At 47.1% G+C, this 23,348-nt stretch overlaps 1 protein-coding gene and 1 pseudogene across 5 annotated transcripts in view; both read left to right on the forward strand.

Annotated features, from left to right (window-relative positions):
- Window positions 1-23,348, forward strand: part of LOC147105528 (tyrosine-protein phosphatase non-receptor type substrate 1-like) — a 535,426-nt pseudogene that overhangs the window by 291,884 nt on the left and 220,194 nt on the right.
- The window catches only part of dnai7 (dynein axonemal intermediate chain 7), a 227,593-nt gene that overhangs the window by 92,887 nt on the left and 111,358 nt on the right, over window positions 1-23,348 (forward strand). For 2 of the 5 annotated variants that reach the window (XM_086009971.1, XM_086009968.1), the window contains exon 10: window positions 11,120-11,278. The exons of 1 other annotated variant lie outside the window; for it this stretch is intronic. In XM_086009971.1, coding sequence (XP_085866097.1) covers window positions 11,120-11,278 — 159 coding nt within the window. Of the gene's footprint in view, window positions 1-10,176; window positions 10,322-11,119; window positions 11,279-15,317; window positions 15,457-23,348 lie in introns of those variants that run through there. 2 more of the 5 variants (XR_015081513.1, XM_086009970.1) reach the window with 2 other exon arrangements.

Here is a 23,348-nt window from a genome sequence, read left to right on the forward strand (position 1 = left end):
TTGCCAGTACTCCTGAACGTTCTAGCCCTTCCAGCTCTGCTTCCACAGCAGGTTGTATCGCATAAGGTACCGGTCTGGCTTTGAAAAATTTTGGGTTTGCATGTTCTTCAACCTTGATGTTTGCCGTAATTCCTTTTAGTGTTCCCAGTCCCTGTTGGAACACCTCCTTAGCATCGTCCAATATTTTGGACAGTCGTTTAGGTTTGACGTCGTCCTCTTTACAGGAATCTACAGTTAGTGCTTGTAAGGAATGCCAGTCCACATTTATTCTCCGGATCCATTCCCGTCCCAGTAGTGGCGGACCTCCCTCAGGTAACACATACAAGTCCATTTCCTGACTTTCTTTACCATTGTAGACCACCTTTACCTTTATCTTTCCGATGGGGTATACTCTTTGCCCCGTGTATGTTTTCAATACAATCTCCGTATCCCTCAGGGGAATGTGTGAGAATAACCTTTTGTAATCTTGCTTATTCATGACCGTCAATGCCGATCCAGTGTCCAATTCCATCTTCACTTGGACTCCTGCTATCCGAAGCATGACCAGATAGTTTGGTGGTCTGCTGTGTTACCCACATTATGTATTTTTAGACAACCCAGTTCCTTACTGCTGGAGTCTGAATCCGTCTTCTGTTCATCCGAACTGTTCTCTGTCACCTTGTGTACTTTTTTGTACTTCTCCTGCGGCGACTTTTTGCTGCTGGTCTTCTTTCCTGACCGGCATACTCTCGCTATGTGACCAAGTTTGCCACATTGCCTGCATTCTTTATCTTTGAACCAGCACTGGTTCTGGTCATGCGTTGTCCTTCCGCAATGATAGCACTTTACTGTGCCCAATGCCATTTCATTGGTGCTGAATTCCAATGGCCTTTGCTGCATTTCTACAGTGCCTCGTGCTGCTGCCTCGTGCGATGCTGCAATGCTGAAAGCTTTGTCCAGCGTAAGATCCTTTTCCTCTAGCAGTCGCTTCTGGGTTCCTTCCCTTAGTAGCCCACACACAAACTTATCTCTCAGAGCGTCTGCTAGTCCTGTACCGAACTGACAGTACTTTGATAACTTGCGCAGTTCGATTAAGAATTCAGCGTTGCTTTCCTCTTTAAGTTGAATTCTTTTGTAAAATTTAAATCGTTCCGCTATCAGCAGCGGCGTGGGGTTTAAATGCTCTTGCAGGATAGTAACAATATCCGCAAAACTCTTTCCTACCGGTTTATCTGGTGTTACAAGGTGCCTTAATAACCCGTACATCTTCGCACCCATCGAGTTTAATAGGGTTAGTGCTTTCTTATCCACCGGTACCTCATTCGCTGTACAGTAAACTTCAACGCGTTCCACATAAGTGGCCCAATCTTCCACATCGCTATCAAAAGCAGTGATGTTACCCGTTTCTGGCATCCTTGTTGAGTTTCCTTTATTTTATTTTATTTTTCAAAATGGCGGCTTCCCGCGCTTGGCGGCTTTTCCCGCGCTTGTCTTCTTCCCCCGCCGACTAAAAATGGCGATTACCGCGCTGTTGCCGTTCTCGCCTCCCAGCGGTCCTTTATTTCCCCCGACGCTGCTGCTCTTATTCCCCACCGCTCCCACGGTCCTCGTGGACATCAACGCTTTTATGGCTGCTGCGCGTCTCTGCCCCGATTGCAGTCTGGCCCCTGACACCGGCTGCGGGCGTGTTCTCCGCCCTTTTCTTTGTTTTCCCTCCCCTTCTCCCACTGACAACTCGACCGACTTCCCCTCCGTGCCACTCGATCGGGCTTACCCGCCGCTGTCGTAGAAGGGATGATCACTGCCTGTTGCTGATGGTGGACTTCGTGGCCAGCAAACCAACCCGGGTTCCCGATGGCCTCCCGTGTGATGCAGTGCTCAGCAGGATGTTGAGGGCGGATGCCCCTTTTCGACGCCCGTTCTGAGGACGAAGCTTCCTTGGATGAAAAACTGCCGCTAGGTACGATCAGACTCGTCACCACTGTTGAGTCTGTGCTTTCAAATGTAGTTATGCTGAATAACTGGACACAGACTACAGAATACTTAAACAGGTCTTTAGTAACTGAGGGTCAGGGCTGAACTGAAATACGCTTTGCTCCACAGGGTTTATATACCGGTGTGGTCACCACCGGTACTACAATGTACAGGAGCCATCAGAAAGTAGTCCATCACCTTAAGGTATCCTCTTAAGGTGGTACAGGTTACATACACTACATGTTCCATCGCTCTTTGCCATATCGCCAGAGCCGATGCTACTCCGAATACCAATCGATGATACTGGTAAAGACCTTTGTGAGTGTTTATCGTGAGATACTTCCTAGAGGACTCTTCAACCTCCATCTGCAAATATGCTTGTGCTAGGTCAATTTTTGTAAAACGCTTCCCTCCAGACAGTGAGGCGAAGATGTCTTCTATCCTTGGAAGAGGATATTGTACTGTGTGAAGGACTGTGTTCACCGTCATCTTGAAATCCCCACAGATGCGAATCTTCCTTGGCTCCCCGGACTTATTGCTTAACGTTTTCTTCATGACAGGAACGATGGGTGTCGCCCACTCGCTCCAGTCGACCTTAGACAACACGCCCGCCTTCTCCAGATTCTCCAGCTCTGCCTCGACGGCTGGGCAAATTGCATATGGTACCGGTCTTGCTTTGAAAAACTTGGGAACTGCATTCTCTTCTATTTTTATCGAGGCGGTTACGCCTTTAAGCGTGCCCAGTTCTTGTTGAAATACCTCTTTGGCGTTAGCTAAGATTGTTGACAATCGTCCAGGAGTGACGTCTTCATCTTTTTTACCGTCCACCATCATTGCATGAATGGAATGCCAATCTAAGTTTATTTTTCTGATCCATTCCCGTCCCAATAACGGTGGTCCACCATTTGGCAGTATGTAGAGATACAATTTCCGTATTTTCTTGCCATTGTATTCGACAGGCACCCTTATTTTTCCTCTGGGGTATACTTTTTGCCCCGTATACGTCGTCAAGACGATGGACGTCTCTCTCAAGGGTATGTGTGAAAATAGCTGCTCGTAGTCTCGTCGATTCATGACGGTTAGCGCTGATCCTGTATCCAATTCCATTTTAACTTGGGACCCTGCTATCGTGAGGGTGACCCAAATGGTTCGGTGATCCTCTTTTGCGATTACATTGTGAAGTTTGAGACAGCTTAGTCTCCTGTTCCCGGATTCACTATCGCTCATCTGGTCTTCGGAACTACTGTCCGTCATCTTTTGTACTTTCTTGTACGGTTCCTTAGTAGCCTTTTTGTTGTCGCTGGTCTTCTTCCCAGACCTGCAAACTCGTGCAATGTGTCCCATCTTCCCGCATTGCCTGCATATTTTGTCTTTGGACCAGCAGTCCTTCTGGTCATGGTTAGTTCTGCCGCAGCGATAACATTTTGCAAATCCCCGTGTCATTTCGTGGGTGCCGTATTCCTGTGGTTTTTGTTGAATTTCTGCAGCTCCCCTGGCTGCTGCTTCATACGATACTGCCACGCTGAAAGCCTTATCTAGCGTCAGCTCTTTCCCTGAGAGTAACTTCTTCTGTGTTCCTTCACTCAGGAGTCCACAGACAAATTTGTCCCGTAGGGTATCTGCCAGTCCTGCTCCAAACTGGCAGTGCTTTGATAGCTTGCGTAGTTCCGTAAGATACTCAGCATTGCTCTCATCTTTGTGCTGAGTTCTCCTGTGGAATTTAAATCTTTCTGCTATCAACAGCGGTGCAGGGTTTAAGTGTTCCTGTAGGACAGCAACAATTTCGTTAAAACTCTTCGCCTTCGGTTTGGCTGGAGTAATCAGGTCCCGCAATAGGCCGTACGTTCTAGTGCCCATTAAGTTTAGCAATATCGATGCCTTTTTCCCCTCTGCTATTTCGTTTGCCTCGAAATATACCTCGACTCTTTCCACATACGTGGTCCAGTCCTCTATTGTATTATCAAAAGCAGTGATACAGCCAGTCTTCGGCATCTTGCAAATCTAAAATGGCGCCTCCCGCGCTTTGCCTTCTTCCCCGATTTAACAAAATGGCGCCTCCCGCGCTTTGCCTTCTTCCCCGCTGTTGCTAGCGCTGCTTTCCACGGTTTCTTGCGCGTTTAATATTGATTTTTTTTCTTTTATTATTTTCCCGTTGTGGAGCGAACCCTCTGGGACACTTCCCTCCCTCTTCTTAGGTCCGAACGCTGCCCGGCTTCGAAACACCGGCCGCGCCCTGTGTGCTCCACCCTCTCTCTCTCTCTTTGCTTCCCGACTCGCTGCCCGGCCCCGTTGAAAAGCCACCCGATCGAGCTCTAGCCCGCCGCAGCCCAGGAAGGATCAGTGCACTACCTGCCACCAGCCCGATTAGCTGGGAAACCACAGACCGAGGAACCAAGCCTGGCTCTGGACAGTCTCTCCTGCAAGTTTTCAATCCGATGATTTGGAGAGCGGTTGCCCACGGTCGACGCCCATTTCTCGAGTTTCTTTGGATTTTATTTATTTTTCTTTCTTCTGGCTTCGACCTTCAATAACGTCGTCTGAGGTGCTGCCGAGTTGCAGGTAAGTTCGTTTCTTACTCGTCGCCAGTGTTACGTCCGTGAATAATTGAGACACGGACAGCAGGAGTGAACAAAATGGGCCAGAAATTCCAGGCCAGAAGCGTGAGTACGGTCGGGTTACTCACGCATCTGGCCGTTGGAAATGCCGGCGTTCAGCAGGAACAGCGCATGCGGGGAACGCCGGCATTTCCAGACCCGAGGTCTATTCACAGCGCGTGCGACTGCACAGGCAGCGCTTGCGCAGTGAACTTTGTAGATTTCACTGATGGATTCAGTGAGGGTAAGTCCCTAGAACTTACACGTGAAAAAAGCAAGTGTAAAGTTGTTCATTGGCTGGGGAAGGAGATATATTTTATGGAGGAGCTTATGAAATGCAATATTTAGGTTTGGGAAAGGGAGGGAAGTTATTTTAAGAAATTTTAAGTAAGTTTTAAACTTTAATTTTTTTATTTTTTTTAAACGGGTTTTCAGAACGGTAGGTAGAAGGAGCAATTGTGGCTGTGTGAATGGAATGTGAGAATGAGTTATGTATGTATGTCCACATATATTCCTTTACGTATATGTATGTATGTTTTATATTCCTTTACTAATGTGTATGAATGTATGTTTTTAATTATGATTTTCCAATAAGTTACTTTCTCTGAAAGTCATAATTAAATAATACATTCATACACATAAGTAAAGGAATATATACATAACACGCAAAGGAATATATACAGACATACATACTTTCAGAAGCTCCACGATAATAAATATCTTCCTCCGCAGCCTCTGGAGCAACTGTACCCATGCTTTTTTCATGTGTAACTTGTAATGACTTGACCTCACTGAAAGCATTAATGAAAGCGGCGAATTATACTGCGCACGCGCTGCCTGTGCAGTCACACGCGTTCTGCCTCTGAACCCCTTCGTTCAGAGGACAGGAAATGCCGGTTTTCCCCACATGCACTGTGCATGCTGAAAACCGGCATTTCATCCGGCCAGATGCGTAAGTACCCCGACCGTACTCGCGCATTTGGAAGGGAATTACTGGGCCAATATTTTACATGTCAATAAAATGAAAAATTTTACAATTGCACGACTTGCCCCCTCGCATCTGCAACTGAGGGTCCAAGGAGGTGCATTGCGCAAGAGGTCATCATCGTACGTATCCTCACACTGTTCCCTTTGGGGAACTGTATGAAGTGGTGGAAGGATTTATGGCCGTGATTAACGCTCATTCCGTGACCGTAACCATCTTTGAACCAGCCATTAGGGTGGTTAGTCCTATGGTGGGAGGGTTTTACGGGCTCCCACAACCCATCTGAGGGGGGGGGCCACCAACACCCACGGACGCAAGTATCCCGCTGGATGTCCACCCAGAATTTAAAGTTGGAACTCCGACTCCACTTGCCGGGACTGTCTGGAGTGGGGTTCAAAACCCTACTCCTTCTGGCCCAGCGGCGGGGATGCTTACTGCTACGCAAAAGGCCCACTCCGCACAAAAGGTGACACACATACGTTTCCTGCGCCTTTTCCCTCCCCGTGACTGGAGCCCTATGCTGCCATTTCATGTTGCTAATTGGATTGGGCCTTTGTTATAGCGGTAGGATCCCCGCCGCTGGGCCAGATCAGGGTAGGGTTTCGAACCCCGCTCCAGACAGTCCCGGCAAGTGGAGTCGGAGCTCCGGCTCTAAATTCTGGGTTGACATCCAGTGGGATATTTGCGTCCGTGGGTGTGGGTGGCCCCCCCTCCTTGTATAGATTGTGGGAGCCCGTAAAACCCTCCCGCCATAGGACTAACCGCCCTAATGCCTGGTTCAAAGATGGTTACAGTCACAGAATGAGCGTTAATCATGGCCATAAATCCTTCCACCACTTCCTCCAGTTCCCCAAAGGGAACAGTGTGAAGACACGTATGACGACGACATTGCTAAATAAATAAATGGAATTAAAAAAATTCTTTTAGGGCTTTTAAAAGTCTTTAAATTGCTTTAATTCTGTTTAAAACTACTTCAGATTACTCAAAATAATGTAAACATTTTAAAAAGTTTATGAAAGTTACCAAAATCTTCAAAAAACTTCCAAAAACCTATTTAAACTGCAGCTTTGCATGTAAAAATGGTTAGCAGCTTGACAGAAACATTGGGGGCGTGTCCAGTGAAACTGAGACCTCAAGGGGCGTGTCTCACTTGCACTGCACACTCCTGACTTCGCGCTGGCTGCACTCCTGGGCGGCGTGACGTCATACGCTGCCCGGGATTCTTCTTCTGGAAACACCAATTCCAGGCGTCCCTGGAGCTGATCGGCAGTAGCGCAGGGTAAGTGTAAATACGGGGCTTGCACGCGCTGCAAGCCCCGTTCTGGAATTTCTGGGCCCATAAGTCTTTACTGGTGGAAGTCCATAGTGAAACTAAAAACACAGAGGCTCACTAGCGCCTTTTATACAGGGGTGGTCACTGCCGGTACTGCAGTCTGAGACCAGTTATTCTCTTAAAGTTACATACACAACAGTCCAGTTCAGTTTCTGATCAATGGTAACCCCCAGGATGTTGATAGTGGGGGATTCAGCGATGGTAATGCCATTGAATGTCAAGGGGAGATGGTTAGAGTCTCGCTTGTTGGAGATGGTCATTGCCTGGCACTTGTGTGGTACGAATGTTACTTGCCACTTGTCAGCCCAAGTCTGAATGTTGTCCAGGTCTTGCTGCATATGGACACGGACTGCGTCAGTATCTGACGAGTCTCGAATGGTGCTGAACAGTGTGCAATCATCAGCGAACATCCCCACTTCTGACCTTATGATGGAGGGAAGGTCATTGATGAAACAGCTGAAGATGGTTGGGCCTAGGACACTGCCCTGAGGAACTCCTGCAGTGATGTCATGTGATTGAGATGAATGACCTCCAACAACCACAGCCAACTTCCTTTGTGCTAGGTATGATTCCAACCAATGGAGAGTTTTCCCCTTGATTCCCATTGACTTCAGTTTTGCTAGGGCTCCTTGATGCCACACTCGATCAAATGCTGCCTTGATGTCAAGGGCAGTCACTCTCACCTCACCTCGAGTTCAGCTCTTTTGTCCATGTTTGGACCAAGGCTGTAATGAGGTCAGGAGCTGAGTGGCCCTGGCGGAACCCAAATTGGGCGTCAGTTAGCAGGTTATTGCTGAGTAAGTGCCGCTTGATAGCACTGTTGACGACACCTTCCATCACTTTGCTGATGATTGAGAGTAGACTGATGGGACGGTAGTTGGCCGGGTCGGATTTGTCCTGCTTTTTGTAGACAGGACATACTCGGGCAATTTTCCACATTGCCGGGTAGATGCCAGTGTTGTAGCTGTACTGGAACAGCTTGGCTAGGGGCGCAGCTAGTTCTGGAGCACAAGTCTTCAGTACTATTGCCGGAATGTTGTCAGGGCTCATAGCCTTTGCAGTATCCAGTGTCTTCAGCCGTTTCTTGACATCACGTGGAGTGATGCTGGGGACCTCAGGAGGAGGCCGAGATGGATCATCCACTCGGCACTTCTGGCTGAAGATAGTTGCAAATGCTTCAGCCTTGTCTTTTGCACTCACGTGCTGGGCTCCACCATCATTGAGGATGGGGATATTTTTGGAGCCTCCTCCTCCTGTTAACTGTTTAATTGTCCACCACCACTCACGACTGGATGTGGCAGGACTGCAGAGCTTTGATTTGATCCGATGGTTGTGAGATCGCTTAGCTCTGTCTATCGCATGTTGCTTCCGTTGTTTGGCATGCAAGTAGTCCTGTGTTGTAGCCTCACCAGGTTGACACCTCATTTTTCGGTATGCCTGGTGCTGATCCCGGCATGCTCTCCTGCACTCTTCGTTAAACCAGGGCTGATCTCCCGGCTTGATGGTAATGGTAGAGTGAGGGATATGCCGGGCCATGAGGTTACAGATTGTGGTTGAATACAATTCTGCTGCTGCTGATGGCCCACAGCGCCTCGTGGATGCCCAGTTTTGAGTTGCCAGATCTGTTCGAAATCTGTCCCATTTAGCACGGTGGCAGTGCCACACAACACGGTGGAGGGTATCCTCAACATGAAGACGGGACTTCGTCTCCACAAGGACTGTGCGGTGGTCACTTCCACCAATGCTGTCATGGACAGATGCATCTGCAACAGGTAGATTGGTGAGGACGAGATCAAGTAGGTTTTTCCCTCTTGTTGGTTCCCTCACCACCTGTCGCAGAACCAGTCTGGCAGCTATGTCCTTTAGGACTCAGCCAGCTCGGTCAGTTGTGGTGCTACTGAGCCACTCTTGGTGATGGACATTGAAGTCCCCCACCCAGAGGACATTTTGTGCCCTTGCTACTCTCAGTGCTTCTTCCAGTTGGCATTCAACATGAAGGAATACTGATTCATCAGCTGAGGGAGGGCGGTAGGTGGTAATTAGCAGGAGGTTTCCTTGCCCATGTTTGACTTGATGCCATGAGACCTCATGGGGTCCTGAGTCAATGTTGAGGACTCCCAGGGCTACTCCCTCCCGACTGTATACCACAGTGCCATTACCTCTGGTGGGTCTGTCCTGCCGGTGAGACAAGACATACCCAGGGATGGTGATGGTGGTGTCTGGGACATTGGTTGTAAGGTATGATTCAGTAATTATGACTATGTCAGGCTGTTGCTTGACTAGTCTGTGGGACAGCTCTCCCAATTTTGGCACAAGCCCCCAGATGTTGGTAAGGAGGACTTTGCAGGGTTGGCAGGGCTGGGTTTGCCGTTGTCGTTGTCGTTTCTGGTGCCGAGGTCGATACCGGGTGGTCCGTCCGGTTTTATTCTTATTGTTTTTCGTAGCGGTTGTTTACAACTGAGTGGCTTGTTAGGCCATTTCAGAGGGCATTAAGAGCCAACCACATTGCTGTGGGTCTGGAGTCACATGTAGGCCAGACCAGGTAAGGATGGCAGATTTCCTTCCCTAAAGGACATTAGTGAACCAGATGGGTTTTTGCAACAATCGACAATGGTATCATGGCCGCCATTACTAAGACTAACATTTAATTCCAGAATTAAATTGAATTGAATTTAAATTCCACCAGCTGCCGTGGTGGGATTTGAACCCATATCCTCAGAGCATTTGACTGAGCCTCTGGCTTACTAGTCTAGTGACATAACCACTACGCCACCGCCTGTTGTAATGCAGGAAACGCGTCAGCCAATTTTATGCACAGCAAGCTCCCACAAACAGCAATGTGATAATTACAACATCATCTGTTTTTTAGTGATGTTGGTTAAACGATAAATACTGACCAGGACACCGGGGAGAACTCCCTTTCCCTTCTTCAAAATAGTGCCATTGGGTCAGACAGTCAATGTGGGGTCATTTTAAACCCCCCTGTCTGTCATAAATCGGGCGGGGTGGGCAGTTAAAATGGAGTGGGAGACTTACCCCGATCTCCCGCCCCGATCCTGCCAGCTGCAATTTTAAGTTACAGGTGCCAATGGCACCAGCCCAATGTCAGTGGAGCCCTTGTTTAAATATGCCGATCGGTTTCCAATGATGTCATCAGGACCCGACTGCAATCTTAACCCCTTAACTTCAGAATAACCCCTGTTACACACATAAATGGGCTTTCCATTGACCTTCCGCCAAAGTTACGGTGACCAATCGGGAGAAACCCCTGAAGATATTCACCCTCCTTTGTGCTTTACTTTTGACTTCAGGTTGTGTCAACAGGAACACCTCACTGATGTCGAAAACACAATATAACAGCCGGTACAGGCACATTGGGCTGAATGGCCTCCTCCTGTGCTGTATGATCCTATGCACAAGATCATGCCTGTTGTAACACAAGAATCCTTGCAGCAGGTTAGTATGTTATGCTGTGATGTGCACATGGGTGGCTCAAGCCAGGCTTGAAGTGGCACATGCAATCCAAAGACCTTCATCACCGCTCCCTTCTCTTGGACAACAAGTGCTTGTAATGGATGGAGAATGGCTGCACCAGAGCCATTGGGAGTGGAGGAGGTATGGGGATCCCCTATCGATAAACGGCCGGCTGGGTGGTCCGTGCCCCTGGGGTTGACCCACCTTTCTTCCACCACATTCCCGGGTCATGGGAGCCTTCTCCCCTTTGCCAGATTTTCCATGTTTCCCTTCTCTGCGATTCCCCTGTAACCATTTACACCTCCTCTGGACCCACCCATCTATGGTTTCTATACTTGTCTCATTATCGCTTCCTTGTGCCTTGCACCGTCATCCGTTTTGTCATTTAATCAATCCTGCCCTATCACGGACTTTCCTTTTTGTTCTTTTCCTGTCCCACTTTCCTTGGCTCCTCACAAGCTTAAAAGCTGTTCATCTCTAAAGTCTTCCAGTTCTGACGAAAGGTCATCGACCCAAAACGTTAACACCTGTTTCTCGCTCCACAGATACCGCACATGCTGGACCTGCGGAGTGTTTCTGGCATTTTCTGTTTTTATTCCAAAGATATGTGTCCCCTGTTTTGGGGTCACCTGGGTGTGCGCTGTGGACCTACCACCCTGCCTGGCTGGCTCAATGTTTGCCAAGCATCGTGTAGAAAAGAATGGGGGCAGTACGCACTCAAACTGCCTTAATGACCATGCCTAGTTACTGCTTCAATCTGGTATTTTTTTAAACCCACAGGACCTGTGCCAACTGTGTCCCGCTTCTTTGGAGGATAATCTCTCCCACATAAGGGGAAAGTGGATGACTGCTTCCAATCTAATCATTTTGATGATAAATGCAGGGCTGAACATTTTCCCAGGAAATGAATCAGAGAAATACGTTAAGATAAATGCAAAGGTGAGCAGGCTTTTTTTTTTACAACCTCAGCTGTTGTGGTCAGTCGGTTAATACAATTGCGATTTGATCTCAGCAGTAATTGTTAGTGCCACCTGAAATACTCTCTGCAGCTACTTTGAAGATCAGGAGGAACTGTAAGTTTACAAAACCCACGTCACCAAAGCTAGAGGGAGGTACTGCATTCTAAGTATCACATCATTGTTGGCCAAATGCAAAATGCCACCTCCCTGCTAGAATGGGTCATTTATTTTTGGATATGCAAAATACAGTTGTGTGAAATGAACAATCAGACCTATCCAGTGATGATCAAGTTATAAATGGTATCAGAATCCCCAAAGCTGTGTCCCAAAGACTGAGAAGCAACTGAACCCCACAATCACACCACAGCCTCGCATACCCTGGGCAGCCATTCTGTATTCTACACAGTGTTAAAATACCAGCTTTTATGTGGCCGAGAGAGTGCTACTGCTAGGAGTACTGCTAAATCCTGCTCGGGACTGGATTCTGGAGCCGCTCCAGCTCCCAAAACTGCAGCAGAAGCATCGGAAGGGTTTGACAAAAGTTGAAGTACAACAATAGCACGATGCATTTGCTTCTGTCCAGTTTGCCAAGCATCCAGGCTCAGTATAACTAGAATCTGGATTCAGTGCCACGTAATGCATCATGTGATGATGCGTGCGACATTAATGCATCGGTTCGGAAATACTCTGGGCAATCCAGCCACGCAGCACACAAAGTAGAAAATATTTAATGTGCACAGAGTCAGCATAACCGATCCAAACTGAAGAAATCCACTTCCAGTGGGAAACACAACTGAACCTAAACTGATCCAGATTTTTGGACCAGGTGTTGATACGAGCTGAGGACAGACATTTCAGTTATAAAGAAGCGGAAAGTGCACTGCAACACATAGTTACAATGCATTTCATGTTCTGATGGAACCTTTAAAGAGGAAGGAAAGTATTGTGTGGGGGATGAGGTTGCTTTCTGTTCAAAGTGCACTACCAGCCTATGGCCGGGAAATTGGACCTGCGCTCAAAAGTGGTGGCAAGTCAGCGAACCAATTCCTTCACGCTCCGGAGCCCCGATCAAAACCTGGCCTCAGGCCTCATTTGCATTAAACAGGTGAGCTGTGGACGCCAATGGCGGTTCGCGCTGCAGCTCGCCGGCTGGGGCCTGGCGGGGAGGTGAAGCGGAGGGCGAGGTGCCGCTGAGAAAGGCAGGCCTGGGCCGGCAGCAGCCCGTATTTCTGCTCCTCCTCCACAGAAATGTAACTACATAGGAAGGCGCTTTCTGGCCGTATTTCGAGTGGCTTCCAGCGGCTCCTTTAAGGCTCACTACTTAGGCCGCTCAAGACCCCGAACAACTGGGCGGAGCTTGCACGGCCCAAACTCCACCCATTGGTAGACAAACTTCAATCAGGGCCTTGCAATTCAGACCCTATTCAGCACTTCTGTACCGTTATTTTGGAGCAATGGTGTGAAAATGAGCGCAGGAACAGCACTGCCTGACGAACAATGCTGCTGTGTTTGCTGGGGCCAGGAGGTTGGCAAATGGGATCCTATGATTCTATGAAGTAGGCAATGTTAGAAGTGAAAGTTAGTGGTCTTGGCATTGGCTAGGATATCGGATTTAACGGTCAGTTCCAGATCAAGCAAGACACTGGGGTTACTGACTGATGATGTTGAGTAAACAATAATTCCTTTATTACTTCAAGTAAAGGTTATAGTCTAGGGTGACTCTATTTTCTGGGGACACAGAGGGTGGGAGCACAGCAAAGTAGCCAGGACGGAAAATGTAGGTTGTGCAGTGTAGGGAGGCAAAATATTTTAGCAGCCTATAATTTAACAGTTGTACATATACACCACAAATGCAATACAAATGTGCATATGATTCCCACGGATGTGACGTCACTTTATTGCACAGACACCTGATCCCCTGCTCCCCAGTGACTGAGCTCACACCTGGCCCCGCTCCCCAGTGATTGAGCTCACACCTGGCCCCGCTCCCCAGTGATTGACCTCACACCTGGCCCCGCTCCCCAGTGATTGAGCTCACACCTGGCCCCGCTCCCCAGTGATTGAGCTCACACCTGGCCCCGCTCCCCAGTGATTGAGCTCACACCTGGCCCCGCTCCCCAGTGATTGAGTTCATACCTGGCCCCGCTCCCCAGTGATTGAGCTCACACCTGGCCCCGCTCCCCAGTGATTGTGGTCACACCTGGCCCCGCTCCCCAGTGATTGTGGTCACACCTGGCCCCGCTCCCCAGTGATTGTGGTCACACCTGGCCCCACTCCCCAGTGATTGAGCTCACACCTGGCTCCGCTCCCCCCAGTGACTGAGCTCACCCCCCCCCCCCCCCCCCAAAACACACAGTATCTGGGATTATTGTACTCACCAACCAGTTCTCCGATCATATTACACAGATGATCAAAGCTATCCGCAGTCTCCTTTTAGCTTGATGTTGCTCTATATGCTTCTATTCATGAGCCATTTTATTGTCATGGGAATGGAAAACCCCACTGGATTCGCTGACAGTCTCAGGCGGAAGGTTTACCTCCAGTTCCAGATTTGGATGTTGAAAGGATGAGCTGTGATTGGTGACGTAAGAAAACTACTAGGCACTTGGTCTAAGCGTTAAACAAAGCTTTAATCAACTGTTTTACAACATGGAGCTCTAGTTGTGACCTTCACTGTTGTGTATGTAATATGTGTGCTACTTTGAACCTATGGACAGGACTGCACTACTTGTAGGGCGTAGTGATACGCAGTACCACTCCTGGCCATAGGGGTATAAATAGTACTGTGGGTACTGATCTCCCCTCAGTTCCCGCCTGTGGGCATGAAGTAAAGACCTACGTGCAGTCCCTACCTCCAACCAGTAAAGACCTGTTTGAGTTATACGTTTAAGTCTTTGTGTTAATTGTTCAATACAATACACATACTTAACACCGGCGACGAGTCAGGTTCTTACCCTGCGGCAGTTGAAGAGAGGTTTCAAACATCACCACCCCACTAGAAGCGACAGGCTTTAGGACTCTGAAGCCTCCATCAGCGACTGAGCACTGGAGTGCAGCAGCCATCCTGACAGCTTCCAGCGACTGACAGAAGTCTTTCTGCAGTTTCCTTGTTCAACCTAGGTGGTGGGGTAAGCCGTGCAGTGTTGGCTGCAAAGACAGGGCTGGGGAAGTTGGAGAAGATAAGGGCGATCGCAATCCCTGATAAGAGCCGCGGTGAAACGCGCGAGCGGGTAAGCCAGAGCCCGGGAGGGAGCGAGCAAGAGCCGCGCGAGCGGGTGAGCCAGAGGCCGGGAGCCGCTTCAAGTGCGAGGCGCAGCGCGGGCCAGCGATCGGGACCAAAGATAAGGGCCGCACTCGGACTGAAAGGCGCGGCGGCTGCAGAAGCTCAAGGTGCGAGAGCCGCGGTGCACAGCGCGGGCTATCGATCGCGGCGAAGATAAGGGCCGCACTCGGGGGCTGAAGGGAGACGGCGTCGGGGGACGGGTGAAGACCGCCAAGCGCGGGAAAACCGCCATTTTGTGGGCGGAGGACGACGGCAAGAGCGGGAAGCCGCCATCTTTGATAACAAGTAAAGAAAATAAAATCTGAGAAATTGCAAATCTACAATGCCTAAACAGGGGAATATTAGCACCTTTGATAGTGACCTCGAAGATTGGGCCATATATGTTGAAAGAGTAAAAAATTATTGTAAGGCCAATAAAATTCGTGACCAAGATAAAGCTCTAACATTATTAAATTTAATGGGTGCGAAGACATACGGGCAATTGAAACACCTGTTATCACCAGATGAACCGGCGGATAAGACGTTCGATGAGATTGTTACTGTCCTGAAAGATCATCTAAACCCCACGCCGCTGATGCTAGCGGAACGATTTAAATTTTACGACAGAAGGCAGCTACAGCATGAAAGCAATGCTGAATATTTGCTGGAATTGTGTAAATTAGCGAAATATTGCCAGTTTGGAATGGGACTGACAGATGCACTACGAGACAAATTTGTGTGTGGTTTATTTAAACAGGATACACAAAAGCGACTGCTCGAGGAGAATGAGCTGACGCTTGAGAAGGCGGTCACTATGGCAGCAGCACACGAAGCCGCAGCGAGAGGCACGGCAGTAATGCAGCTACGGTCACCGGAGCTCAGTGCACACAAATTGGGTGAGAGTTCTGGCAAATGTTATCGTTGTGGAAAGACAACGCATGATCAGAACCAGTGTTGGTTTAAAAACCAAGAATGTAGAACTTGTGGTAGGCTTGGACATATAGCTAGAGTATGCAGGTCAGGGAAGAAGACCAGCAACAAGAAGTCACCGCAAGGAAAATACGCAAAGGTACACAAGGTGACCGAACAGGAGTCCGATTCAGACGCTAGCAGTAATGAACTGGCTAGCTTAAGCTGTAATGAACTGGCTAGCTTAAGAGTACTCAACGCTGGTAAGGGTGCAGACCTCCAGACAATTTGGGTCACTCTTCAGATAGAAGGAGTCCAAGTAAAACTGGAATTGGACACTGGATCGGCATTGACGGTCATAAATAAGAAAGATTACGGAAAGTTATTCCAACATATTCCCCTACAGGATATGGGGATTATATTGAAAACGTACACGGGGCAAAGAGTGTACCCCATCGGGAAAATAGAGGTTGCAGTGGTCCACAAGGGCGAAGACAGTCAAATAATGGACTTATATGTGATATCTGAAGGAGGTTCTCCACTACTAGGACGGGAGTGGATTAGGAAAATGAATATGGACTGGCATTTCCTACAAACAATAACGAGTGAGAACTCGGTGAAGATAGTCGGCCCAGACTCTGGAACGGATGATGGTAAGCCCAACTCAGGTGCAAAAGACAAAGTTTCAGCACAGAATTCCACTGAGCAACAACAACATAGTTTAACTGTGGATTCTGAATCTGGGACACCGGGCTCGAACTCAACTCCATTTCAAACTACAACAGCAATTAGAACAAATGCTTCGCCGTTTTGAGCAAGAGTTGAATGCAACGAAAGAGTTCTTTGATATAGAGTTGGAGAATCTGGAAAGACAACAGAAGCAGCCGATGGAGAAAATGGAGCAGGAGCACACAAAACGTCTGATGTCAGAGGAGTTAACGGTCAGCCAACTCCTGCATATGCTGAAGGACAGGACTCTGAAATGGGAAAAACTTGAACACGAACTTCAATATTCAAACGAAAGGGGTTCGGAGCTCTCAAAGGTTATTGGAAGAGCTGAGGTGGCAACACAGACTGAGATGACTGCAACAGAGCAGCCTTTGGATGCCAAAAGTACGCTGACTCACGTCAACGTAGAACAACAGACCGCTGAAACAGCTGCTCCGGTAGAGGGATTGAATAGTCCGATCAATCAATCTCCAAAAGAAGTTGAAGTAGTAAAATCTCAAATGAGGTCATTAGTAAACGACTTGCTGAAAGCCCAGAAAAAGCTGGATGAAGAGGTACGCATGAAGAAGTCTCTTCAGGAAAGATGTCTGGACTTGGAACAAAAGCTGGCTAACGCCCAGCTGGGTATGGAGGAATAGAAGACCCTCTCGCTGGCCTAGATCAGGACGACACCGAATATTACTATGTCCTGTCCTGCCCAACTTGTAACTTCAACTCCCACCATACAGAAATCATGGAGGAGCACCGAAAGTCTACGGAACATCGGGAGAAGGTGGCTCTACTACGGAAAAAGGAGGAAGAGAAGGAGGAACTGCGCATGCAGCTGGCAGCTGACAGTGGAGCCCAGAGAGTCTCCAAGAAGCAGAAAAGGAAAAGTCGAAACAGAAGATGACCCATCTGAACCATTATTACCTCTACCAGATCACACATGTGGTCCCTCCGAACGGAGCCAATTCAGTTCGGAAGTTCAAACTGTTAAATCCATGGAAGGACTATTGAATGAGTCACTCCAGCAACGTGAACCGACTCCACCACAGAGATTGAATTTGTGAACTGTTTTCCGCAGAGACTGAATCTGTGATCTATTTTGACATGAAGTTATCTATGTATCTATGTTATTCTGTTATGTAAACCTGAAGTTATATATGTATATATGTTATTACGTTATGTTAAATGGGGAGATGACTGTAAAGCTAGGAAGGGAGGAATGTTGTGTATGTAATATGTGTGCTACTTTGAACCTATGGACAGGACTGCACTACTTGTAGGGCGTAGTGATACGCAGTACCACTCCTGGCCATAGGGGTATAAATAGTACTGTGGGTACTGATCTCCCCTCAGTTCCCGCCTGTGGGCATGAAGTAAAGACCTACGTGCAGTCCCTACCTCCAACCAGTAAAGACCTGTTTGAGTTATACGTTTAAGTCTTTGTGTTAATTGTTCAATACAATACACATACTTAACACTCACTAGTACCTGTGAAGGGTTAATTACATTCCTAGCCCTTTTGGGCTATTCCAGATCAGGTGTATTCACCAGATGTTCACCCTCAACTTAAGTTAGAGATAGCCGAATTCTATAAGACGCTTAAATGGGTCCAAAGGTTCAGGCTATCTCTCCCTAAAGGAAAGGAACGACTAAAGATATTACCATCCTCCAGATAGTACTTTTAATAAGTTGAACTAGACTGTAACCTTCCGGATATTATGAGGGTCCGGAATACCCCCCAGATTTCTGCAACTCCTTACAAAAGAGAGTGTACAGAAATTGTGGGTTCGTGAATCTATACAGATTCACACTTTGAGACAATTCTAGAAATATATTTTTATTTAAGAGCCAGCATTCAGTTAACATCGGTTGAATCAGTTGCAACATTAACATGTATTAGCTTACATTTCTTATTTCTCAGAGATCCTTATTCTCAAATCTGTACTTTGTTATATTTCTTATTTCTAAATCCTTACATTTCCTATTTCTAAATCCAGAACATCCACCAAAAATCAATACTTTAACTTCCCGAGACTCATAGTTAAAAACTTATAGAGATGCCTCTGGAAAGTTGAGAAATACCCTGCCCGTTCAGCGAATTCTGACATTCTGTTAAAAAAGGTCTTATTTTTATACCCTTTTGGCTTTGGTGTCTTCTTTGCTGTTCTCTGCTGATGTCAGCTAATTGCCTTTATTGATACATATAAGAGATCAGTGTGTAAAGTTAAAGCACATGGGATTGGGGGCAAGGTACTGACTTGGATAGAGAACGGGCTGGCAGACAGGAAGCAAAGAGTTGGAATAAATGGCTCTTTTTCCGATTGGCAGGCTGTAACAAGTGGGGTACCGCAGGGATCGGCGCTAGGACCCCAGCTATTCACAATATATATTAATGATCTAGACAAGGGAACTAGATGTAATATCTCCAGGTTTGCAGATGACACAAAGCTGGGTGGGTGTGTGTGCTGTGAGGATGCAGAGAAACTCCAGTATGATTTGGACAGGTTGGGTGATTGGGCAGATGCAGTATAATGTGGATAAATGCGAGGTTATCCACTTTGGTGGCAAAAACAGGAAAGCAGATTATCTGAACGGCAATAGATTGGGAGAAGGGGGAAGTACAACGAGATCTGGGTGTCCTTGTGCACCAGTCGCTGAAGGTATGCATGCAGGTGCAGCAGGCGGTTAAGGCGGCAAATGGTATGTTGGCCTTTGTAGCGAGAGGGTTCAAGTACAGGAGCAAGGATGTCTTGCTGCAGTTGTGCAGGGCCTTGGTGAGACCACACCTTGAGTATTGTGCGCGGTTTTGGTCGCCTTATCTGAGGAAGGATGTTCTTGCCATGGAGGGAGTGCAGCGAAGATTCACCAGACTGATACTTGGGATGACAGGAATGACGTATGAGGAGAGATTGGGTCGATTGGGCTTATATTCGCTGGAGTTTAGAAGAATGAGGGGGATCTCATTGAAACTTATAAAATTCTAACAGGACTAGACAGACTAGATGCAGGAAGGATGTTCCCGATGGTGGGGGAGTCCAGAACCAGGGGTCACAGTCTAAAGATAAGGGGTAAGCCATTTAGGACAGAGATGAGGAGGAATTTCTTCACCCAGAAAATGGTGAACCTGTGGAATTCTCTACCACAGAAGGCAGTTGAGGCCAATTCATTAAATATATTCAAGGAGTTAGATATATTTCTTAAGGCTAAAGGGATATGGGGAGAAGGCAGGGACAGGGTACTGAGTTTGGATGATCAGCCATGATCTCATTGAATGGCGGAGCAGGCTCAAAGGGCCGAATGGCCTACTCCTGCTCCTATCTTCTATGTTTCTATGATACCTCTTTCGAATGCTTTCTATTTACTAGCAAATCAACTATTGCATGTATAATTATTTCTCTACTTTTAGGTGTTCCAAAAACCATCATTAAAAACAAGGACAGCTATGGTTTCTATTTGATGCCATTCTTACCAAAGATTCTTCATTCAAGTCTTAATTTTGGCTTAACTGCTTTTTAGCAACCATTGTGTCTTTCCTTATTCTCCATGTTCAATACAAACACAATGTAATTGCCTGGTGTCTCTATTGAAGTTATATCTTCAAAACCTTCTTGTTGGTATGGTTTTTACTATTATCTAATTTAAAGACACTTCAACTGAATGTTTCATGCATTTCTAGCTATCTCAATTGGTTGCATATTTAATCTTATGGTTCCTGTTTCCCTAGTTTAACATAAAACTATTTGACCAGCAGATGTTTCTTTTCTTGATGTCATGTTTCAAAGGCATATGCCTCTTTTAATGTTTGTATTTCTGTTTCAACGTGTTAGTTTGTAACACCTTAAACTGGGCCTTCTCATTGTGTTCGTTGCAAACCGTAGACCTTTTGGAACCACCAATAGTTTGCTTCAATCTTTCATTGTTTTTGAATTTAACTAATTCCCATTTCAAAGCTTGTTTACAGCTTTGTTATCAACTGATCTTATCTCAGAAGCCTGTATTTCTGTTCACAGCCTTCTCTGCTGAGACGTGTCTTTTAAAGCCAGTATGTCTTTTATTATTAGAAATCTGTTCAGAGTATCGTGTATTTCTCTGAATCGTGGCTATTCCTTCACACCTGTTAAGAATGTCCTGCGCAAGCTGGGCCCGTGCCCGAGTATTTATACTCTCCCTGGACAGCGCTACCCGCAGGCCGCTCAGTATTATTTCATAAGTCTTTCTTTCATGAATGACTGATTCATGGCAATTGGATATTGGATTAGGTCAGAGTTGTCATGTCAATTATTTTCTAACACTCGAGCTCTGTGGGTCAACACAAGGGTCAGAAACTGTAGTGTCCGTGTGTAGATAAAGACACTGAAGACAGGAGTTGGTTCATAGGTATTTACTAAGCAAGTCTGGGGGGGGGGGGGGTGGGGGGGGTTTCCTAAAGGATATACACAATACACAGGCTTATATAGCCCAAGTGGCAATTACAGGCATTACGCACACCTGGGGCTCTTAAAGGCACATACACCACAATTCCTCCCCTTCTAGTTAACTAGTACATCATATTTTAAGTAATTATTAATTACATGTTATATGCAAAATAATATACATTGCTGTATTAATTAATTATAAGTTAGTCTCTCAGGAGGCTTCCTGACTCGGTCCGGATAACGCCTCGGGGGTGTAGTAGTTTCTGGTGGTGTAGTAGGTTCTTCTGGCAAGGCTGATTCGGCTTGAAGGCCAGTGTCGGGTTCATCCGGCTCCAGTATCACCGGATCGGAGGTAGATATGGGTATCTCTACTTCATCGTTAGATGTATAGAGTGGTGGTGTAGGTTGTCCCTTTTCGGATGACTTGATGATTTGGTCAGCATGGCGCCTTATTATGCTGTCTCCGATGTCCACGGTATACATCAGTGGTCCTAATCGTGTGCAGATAGTTCCAGGCTGCCATTTCTCGGTACGGTAGTCCCGGGCCAAAACCGGTTGGCCTATCTGGAAGGCCCTAGTTGGCCTTTCATTCATGCCCTGAAACTGCCGGTTCTCCACGTCCCTTCGGATGTTGGGCTTGACCAAATCCAGCCGGCATCTTAGGTTTCTATTGTAGAACATCATGGCGGGAGTTTGGTTAGTAACCATATGCGTTGCATTCCTATATGCAAAGAAGTAGTTATCCACCTTGTGCTGAAGTTTTATGTCTTCATTACCCATGGCCTTGATGGCTTTCTTGAAGGTCTGGACAAACCTTTCAGCCAATCCATTGGTGGCGGGATGGTATGGAGCGGACGTGTAGTGCTTTACCCCATTGTTCTTTAAGAACTTTCTGAATTCTTCGGACACAAATTGCGGTCCATTATCAGAACATATTTGTTCCGGCAGCCCATTCCTGGCAAATATGGTCCTTAATACTGTGATGGTTTTTTCCGTGGTGGTGGAGGACATCTTTATTACCTCCGGCCACTTGGAGTGTGCATCAACTGCGATTAAGAACATTGAGTCCATAAATGGACCAGCAAAGTCGATGTGCACCCTTTGCCAGGGAGATGAGGGCCACTCCCATGGATGTAGAGGGGCCTGTGGCGGAGCATTTTGGACCTTCTGGCATCCTAGGCAGTTCTTGGTCATGTCTTCGATGTCTCCATCGATACCTGGCCACCATACAAACGCCCTAGCTAGGTTCTTCATTTTCACTCCACCCAGCTGCCCCTCGTGAAGCTCCTTTAGCACTTTATCCTGGAGTTTGGGTGGAATCACCACTCTGGATCCACACATCAAGGTTCCTCGGCACACTGACAGCGGTTCTCTTCTTTGCGAGAATGCTGGCAACAGTGGTTCGCCATGTGCTGGCCATCCCTTCACTGTTAAATCGTAGACCCGTGAGAGAGTAGGGTCATTTCTTGTCTCTCTTTCAATGGCAGAATTTGTCACCGGTAGACATTCCACTATGGTAGAGTGGAATATCTCTACTGGGTCTACTGTAGGTGCCTCTTCTATCGTTGGCAACGGTAGGCGCGATAAACCGTCAGCATTCCCATGCTGTTTTGACCCTTTGTATTCAATGTTGTATTGGTGTGCCCCTAGAAAAAGGGACCACCTCTGTAGTCTTTGTGCCGTCATAATGGGGACACCTTTTTTAGGGTTGAATATGGAGATGAGGGGTTGATGGTCAGTCAGCAAGGTAAATTTTTGTCCGTGTAGGTAATGGTTGAATTTCTTCACTCCCCATACCAGGCTGAGTGCTTCCCTGTCTATCTGGGCATAGTTACGCTCAGCTGAGTTCAATGAGCGTGACGCAAAAGCTATCGGCCGTTCCGAGCCATCAGGGAATCTATGGGACAATACCACTCCTATGCCGTAAGGGGATGCATCGCACGCCAGTCTGATTGGTAGTGATGGGTTGTAATGAGCCAAAACTTTCTCAGATGTGATTAAGTCTTTACATTTATGGAAGGCACGTTTACAGTCTTCGTTCCATTTCCAAATCACTCCTGTCTGTAGAAGATCATTAAGAGGGTGTAGAATAGTTGATAAGTTCGGTAAAAATTTATGATAGTAATTTATTAATCCCAGGAATGACCTTAATTGTGAAACATTTTCAGGTGCTGGGGCTTTTATAACTGCTTCAATTTTTTCAGGTGACTTATGCAACCCTTCCTTATTAATTATGTGGCCACAATATGATATCTGATTTTGGAAAAATTCGCACTTGGGGCGATTTGCTCGTAGGCCCCGTTCTTTCAGCCTAGTGAGCACCTGCTCCAAATTGGCAAGGTGCTCGTTGTCGTTTTCTCCTGTTGTCGTCTAGGTAGCATTGAGTCCCCGGAATCCCTTGCAGGACTTGCTCCATAGCTCTTTGCCAGATAGCTGGAGCTGATGCTACTCCAAAAACCAGTCGATTGTACTGGTACAGGCCTTTGTGTGTGTTTATTGTGAGATACTTTTTAGAGGTCTCCTCAACCTCCATCTGTAGATATGCCTGTGCCAAGTCAATTTTTGTGAAACGTTTCCCTCCGGATAGTGAGGCGAAAATATCTTCTATCCTCGGAAGAGGATACTGTACCGTGTGAAGGACCAGGTTTACAGTCACCTTAAAGTCCCCACAGATGCAAATTTTTTTCTGTTCCTCAGAGTTATTTTTCAATGTTTTTTTCATGACTGGAACGATGGGTGTTGCCCAT

Source organism: Somniosus microcephalus, chromosome 17, assembly GCF_052327205.1.
Source record: "Somniosus microcephalus isolate GS21.2 chromosome 17, FLI_Smic_1.0, whole genome shotgun sequence".
Lineage (NCBI taxonomy): Eukaryota > Metazoa > Chordata > Chondrichthyes > Squaliformes > Somniosidae > Somniosus > Somniosus microcephalus.